Below are 6,928 nucleotides of genomic sequence, written 5' to 3' on the forward strand. Positions count from 1 at the left end.
CAGCTTCAGGTGGAATGTTTTGGGAGGAAGAGAGGGCTGGGAGTAGGCTCGCCTCCTTCATGGTACAGGGAAGAGCGTGGACCGGGAGCCAGGAGTGCTGTGATCTCCAGCACTTCTGGGAGCCATATAGACGCTTTAGTGTCTAAGTCTTCAGGCTCTTCTTCCCCCCAGTGTGGGGAGGCTGAAGGGCCTGTGAGCTAACACTTGACCATCCATCCCATCTTAGTTTAAATGTCTGGGCAAAACAGAAGAAGGACTTCTGGGCTTCAAAGCAGTGTGTCCACCCCTACTGTTGATTCCCAGACAGTTTCACCTTGATGGCTTTTTAATTCCTTCAATAAGATGGCTTGATTTCTATTTATGAAGGTTTAATACATAAATATATTTAAATACACATATTATTTATTTACTACACCTGTATTTATTTTTCATTATAAACATGACATATACTCACAGAAAAAAAGAGAGCAATTCAAACATTACAGAAATGCCTCCCCCTGAAGGCCAACTGTGATCATACTTCTCGGAGATGATTCTTATTGACAATTAGATGTATGTTCTTCTAAGAAGACCAAAAAAAAAAAAAGATTGTCTGAGCAGCAGTGGCAGGGCTAATCCTTACTAAGGGCTCACTCCCCGTCAGGCAATGTGTCAGGTGATGTATGCAGACCGTCCATTTCAACCTCACAGCAACCCCCACGAGGCAGGAATTTCTTTTCCTAATTAGGGTTGGGGAAATTTTATACACACCAACCCCAGCCATTTTTGTAAGAGTGTGATGACGCTCCACTTACTGTACTGCAACCTGCTCCTTTCTTTCTTAAGGCATCGTGAGCATCTTTCCTAATCATGAATGTGAAGCTTCGAACATCCACAGAGCAATCACTTACATGAAGTCATTATAATTAAGCAATTCCCAAAGGATTTCTGTTGTGTTGCAACAAACAATGCTACTGTGAACAACTTTTTAACGGATATCTTTGTGTATTTGTGTGACTATTTCCATAGGATAAATTTCTAGAAGTGGAAACAGTAGGTCAATATACACATATCAAATTATTATACAGTACACCTTAAACCAATACAATGTTATATGTCCACTACATCTCAATAAAACTAGAAAAAATGTAGAGTCTTAATTCCAATAGAGCTTTACAAAAATAGAGAAAGAAACAGATCCAATAGGGCATATGAATAAAAATTTTAATACTTTTCTGTATAATCTAGATGACAGAAAATAAACTGTCTTTGAGTGTCTCATCTATATGCTGGAAGTGCTAGTTGCTCAGTTGTGTCTGACTCTTTGGGACCTCATGGACAGCAGCCCACCAGGCTCCTCTTCCATGGGATTCTCCAGGCAAGAATACTGGAATGGGTTGCCATTCCCTTCTCCAGGGGATCCTCCCAACCCAGGAATCAAACCCGGGTCTCCCGAATTGCAGGCAGATTCTTTACTGTCTGAGCCACCAGCGCTTTCTATCCATACGCAGAAGGCCTTTTCAAATCTAAATCTCAATCCAAAGAGAGGATCAGGACATCTGCCATATCTGCTTTTAGATTCTTGCTTCTGCCCCTAAATAGCTATGAAACCAGGAGCCACAAAAAAATACATCAGTAAACGTCAGAGGCCTTATTTCTTCCTGTGTAAAATGGCAACCCAGTACCATCTATTTTCCAAAGCCCTCTTTTGCTCTACCATTCCTTGCTTTGATTCATCCTTTTTAGTCCTCTGAATTTGTTTTCTTATTTATGAGAAAAAATACTTCCCACCTTTCAGGATCAGTGAGTTTAATGCATCAATTACTTGCGTGCGTGCTAAGTCACTTCAGTCATGTCTGACTCTTTGAGACCCTATAAACTGTACCCTGCTAGGCTCCTCTGTCCATGAGATTCTCCACGCAAGAATACTGGAGTGAGTTGCCATGCCCTGCTCTAGGGAATCTTCCTGACCCAGGGATTGAACTCGAGTCTCTTATGTCTCCTGCATTGGCAGGTGGGTTCTTGACCACTAGCACCACCTAGGAAGCCCATCAATTAGTTTAGACTCTTCAAACTTTCAAGTGCTAAGCAGTTCTCTTGGTACCGGTAGAACAAGCAAACTTGCTGGATATAACCTTCAAACTGCTTTGACTTCTAAAATTCTTCCTGAGTCTTTAAGAAAACAAGACGATCATGGAATCCAAGAGGCCACTGATGTCTCAACATTCTGGACATGATGAGTAACAGGAGGTGTTTGGGAAGGCCGATACGGTATCACATCTCCCTGGGGAATCTTGGCTTCCCGGAATGAGTATTTCCAACTGTCCATTCCCTAACAAAGAAGAGACTGTGTGGACCATGACCTCACAGAACACACAGCGCATTTTAGATGAGAAACTTACCCACTCTCTGTCTGTGGTGTTTGGGACAAAGTCTGAGATAATAAGGCCTTGCATGCTCACTGGGTTCCATAGACGTTATTCCCTTTGGACCTCTCCAGCATCCCTGATGCTAAAGAGAGGGGAGGGTTAGTTCCATTGTTAAGATGCAGATGGAGAAATTCAGAGAGGTGTGCTGGCTGCCTGCTGTCACACAGAGATGAGGGCCGGAGACCAGCACAGAGTCCAAAGCCCGTCCTGGCTTGGTGGGGGTGGGCCCCAGCACGCTACTCTCCAGATCTTTTCCGCTGACCCCTTTTAATGGCTCGAGTCCTTTTCAGCGTACTCTCCAGTACAGATGTAACCAGTTGAGAAGGTTTAACACCTTGGTCTTGTAAGGAGCACGTACAGGCTATTGTGTGAAATTTCTCTGAATTTGGGATACGACCGATGGTGAGTTTTACTTTCTAAAACACAAGAGAGAAGAACATTAAATGGCTAAAGATTATCCTTAGGACTGTTGCTTCTCAATTTCAGTCTGTCCTCATTCACACCCTGTGAAGCTGGTTTTGAAGAAAATCTGGGCAGGAAAAAGCAGGATGACCTTATATATTCAGGGGGAAGATGGGTTTTTATTCTCTGGCCTCCACTGGCCTGAGACTTCAGGGCAGATTCCAGAGTACACTGGGGTTTCCTGGGTGGTGCTAGTGGTAAAGAATCTGCCTGCCAATGCAGGAGATGCAAGAGATGCGTGTTCGATCCCTGGGTCGGGAAGATGCCCTGGAGGAGGAAAATGGCAACCCATTACAGTATTATTGCCTGAAAAATTCCATCCACAAGAGGAGCCTGGTGGCTACAGTCCATGGGCTCGCAAAGGGTCAGACATGACTGAGCAACTGAACACGCACACACAATCAGAATACATTAATCCTGTCCAGAAAGGCCTATTTGTACCAAGAATTAAAAAGCCTCTTGAAACCGGAGCACTAGACAGGACCAGACTCTGACAAAATTGAGAGGAAACTGAAGCTCTCTCTGTTTTTCCTGCAATCTAGCATCTCCTCCCCTTCTACACTCACATTCTCTCCCCTCCCCAACCCCAGCCCCTGCTCACCCCAAATTCCTATTTCCATCAACTTCATGTCTCAAGGATGGAATATGCGTCTGCTTGGTTCAACTATTCTAAGACATTATCAGTCTTTGACTACCCTTTCTAGGCTCCCCTTGTGGTCCAGAGGGTAAAGAATCTGCCTGCCAATGGAGGAGACCCAGATTTGATCCCTGTTGGGAAGATCCCCTGGAGAAGGGAATGGCTACCCACTCCAGTATTTTTGCCTGGAGATTTCCAAGGACAGAGGAGCCTGGTGGGCTACAGTCCATGGGGCTCCAAAGAGTTAGACACTACTGAGAGACTAACACACACACACACACACACTTCTGGTTCCACATTTCCCCTCTTCCAACATTATTTTCCTTCCAGGGACCAGCTATTTGAATTTTTAAAAGGACCAGGTATTCATTTTTAACATAAAGGAATAGATAAAGAATGGTGGGGTAAGCAAGTTGGGGGATTTTTTGACCTTCCAATAATCATGTCAGTGAACACCCCGTATTTCTCAATAGCACACAGGAGAAAGTGAAGAGGCAGAAAGGGCCCAAAACAAACGTTGTCCGCCACTCTCTGCAAGTGAGTGCACAGTGTAGAAGGCAGTCTTGATAAACTGCAGTCAGCGATGCCCAGGTGGAGTTCCTGGATCTGCTCCCAGGAAAAAACCCTTTTCTTGGCTTCAGAGTTGATGCCTGGGTCTCTGGATCAGAGTGTTGTTTGGTAACTTTCAGAAGATTATATTAAACATGTGGCCTCAGTGTGGGTTTTTGGCAGAGGAAATATATCACAGTTACTAGATTGTTGAGCTGGACTCCTGAAAGCTCCCTCTTTTTCCACCACACAAACTCCTATCCTAGGCTTCAAAACCCAAGCCAAGCATCCTTTTCTCTGAGACACCTTTCTGGCCTCCCTCAAATAGATTAACTTCATTTTTCCTCTGTGATCCCATGGCCCTCTGCTCATATCTCAAGGCACACACTATACCTGTAACATATTTGTTTTATCCACTAATCTGCAAGCTCTTTAAACTCAAAGATCATTTTTGTAGCTCTAGGACCTAGCAGAGAATCCAGCATACAATAGATGTTTGATAAATGGCAAGTGAGCAAATGAATAAAGGAATGAATGAGTCCTTGCTCTAAAACTATTTATGTATCGTAAACAACTCACTCATTCTTCCTAAGTTTCCCCATTTAGACAGTAGGGGCAGAACAATTTGTCTAACCAACTAGGTTATTGTGTGATGCAGATGAGATAAGACATATTTAATCATAAACTCTCAGAGCTGGAAGAAATTTGAGAGATCTTCCAATAGAGCAGTTTTTAGAAATTTTAAGCCAAGTCACTATTTCCTCAAGGTAAGATAACAGGAAATTCAAACGTGAAAAACTAATGAAAAATACACCCTACTCTCTCTAGTTGAGGCCCTGAACACTGTCCCTTTCCTCTCCTCTCCTCCTGTCTTTGTCTCAGGGGTCCAAGAAGTACAGTTTGAAAATCAACCCTCTCTCACTTTAGAGAGAAGAAACTCAAATTCACTTGTCAGAGAAGGAAGTGACCTTCCCAAGGTCATGTGGCTCATCAGAAATAAAATAAGAGCAGGAAAGGGATAACAACTCTGGGACTTACAAACAGGCAGAAACATGACAAGCCTTTTAAGGACATGTGTACATGTGACCCCATGGACTGTAGTCCGCCAGGCTCTTCTGTCCCATGGTATTTTCCAGACAAGAACACTGGAGAGGGTTGTCATTTCCTACTCCAGGGGATCATCCCGATCCAGGGCTTGAACCTGCGTTTCCTGCATCTCCTGCATTGGCAGGTGGGTTCTTTACCACTAGCGCCACCTGGGAAGCCCAATTAGTCATTATCCCTAATTTCACAGAAGAGAAAATTGAAGCACCATTTGGTTCAAGGAGGTGGGATGTAAAGCCTGTCTGATATCTCTGCAAGCTCTTTTTTGCCAGGTCATGCTGAGTCTGAGGTCTTGAACCCAGCTGTTTCAGTCTCCTAGCCCAGGGCTCCCTCCAAATAGTACTTTATACAAAACAATTTTAAAAGGGTCCTAAAATAACATTCTTGTTATTTAGATGTACAGTATGAAGAGTTATTTACACTTCTGATTCTCTCATTTACATTCGGCGGCTGAGGACTGAAACATCTCATTTGTCTTCGGAGTATTGTTCAGATGCCAACCAAGGCCTTGCTCTTGTTCTTTCTTGCCCTGCCCGGAGCCAATCAGCAACACTCACCTCCCTCCGGATGGACCGGCTGAGAAACAAGGAGACCTCCTCCAGGCTCTGGGGCTTCAGGTCATTCACGGCCAAAAGGTGATCTCCATGGAAAAATAAGCATCCCAGACGTGGGGGGGCATCCCACTGAGCCACACTGCAATGAGGGTACAGCATCCAACACAAGTGTGAGACGGCGCCCGCTGGGAATGCCAGGCACAGATGGGGGCACAGATTGGGCTCCTCACTCTAGTCTATTCTACCACTACTGTTACTAATTTCTTTAGCTGCGTTTCACCATATCTGAAACAATCAAACTCCTTTTACTATTTGGAATATTTTTTCCTCTATCATTACTCTACCAGCCTGAACCTTCTTCCAAAGTCCTATTCCAAAGTATGCTACCTCTACAAGCCCTCGTCACACTTCCTTTAGCTTAATTAATCTCTCCTGCCTCTGGATTTGGAGAAGGCAATGGCACCCCACTCCAGTACTCTTGCCTGGAAAATCCCATGGACGGAGGAGCCTGGTAGGCTGAAGTCTGTGGGGTCGCTAAGAGTCGGACACGACTGAGAGACTTCACTTTCACTTTTCACTTTCTCCTGCATTGGAGAAGGAAATGGCAACCCACTCCAGTGTTCTTGCCTGGAGAATCCCAGGGACAGGGGAGCCGGGTGGGCTGCTGTCTATGGGGTCGCACAGAGTCGGACACGACTGAAGCGACTTAGCAGCAGCAGCAGCCTCTGGGTTTCTATTGTATTGTGTGAGCCCCTCACTTATTGTATATTTAAATAAAATGTGATTTTATATTTACTTGTTTATGTAGCTGTCTTTTCCACCAGGCTTTGAGACCCTAGGCATGTGGTACCACCGTTAAAATATTTTTATAATCCTATAAACAGAAGATGCTAAGTATTTATTGAAAGTGGGTACATAATGATTACACAATGAATGGCCAATGAACACATAAATGAATTAACAGATGAGCAAGCTCAGACACAGAGAAGTCTATAGTTCCTGTCAAATACTGTGTTGAGCCCTGGATTGTGGGAAGTCTGGAAAAATGGCAAGCTATGGTTCCTTCCCTCTAATAAAATTATAAGACAGTTGACACGTGATGTTTACATTAGCAAGCTTTTTTCTCTTATAAAACTCATCTTCCGTCAAAATGAGTTACAAAGTCTTAAAAAGAATATAGAGTCAAATAAACAGTGGTCATTCTAAGGAAATTC

At 43.9% G+C, this 6,928-nt stretch overlaps 1 protein-coding gene across 1 annotated transcript in view; it reads right to left on the reverse strand.

The window, feature by feature from the left end:
• Positions 1-422: 422 nt before the first annotated feature.
• The window catches only part of PLEKHS1 (pleckstrin homology domain containing, family S member 1), a 26,585-nt gene continuing 20,079 nt past the window's right edge, over positions 423-6,928 (reverse strand). Inside the window, exons 12-13 of the mRNA XM_010859307.1 lie at positions 5,718-5,853; positions 423-2,824 (exon numbers count right to left, since the gene is read on the reverse strand). Coding sequence (XP_010857609.1) covers positions 2,645-2,824; positions 5,718-5,853 — 316 coding nt within the window. The 3' untranslated portion in view covers positions 423-2,644. The remainder of the gene's footprint in view (positions 2,825-5,717; positions 5,854-6,928) is intronic.

Source organism: Bison bison, unplaced genomic scaffold (genome assembly GCF_000754665.1).
Source record: "Bison bison bison isolate TAMUID 2011002044 unplaced genomic scaffold, Bison_UMD1.0 scf7180017864456, whole genome shotgun sequence".
NCBI classification, from domain to species: domain Eukaryota; kingdom Metazoa; phylum Chordata; class Mammalia; order Artiodactyla; family Bovidae; genus Bison; species Bison bison.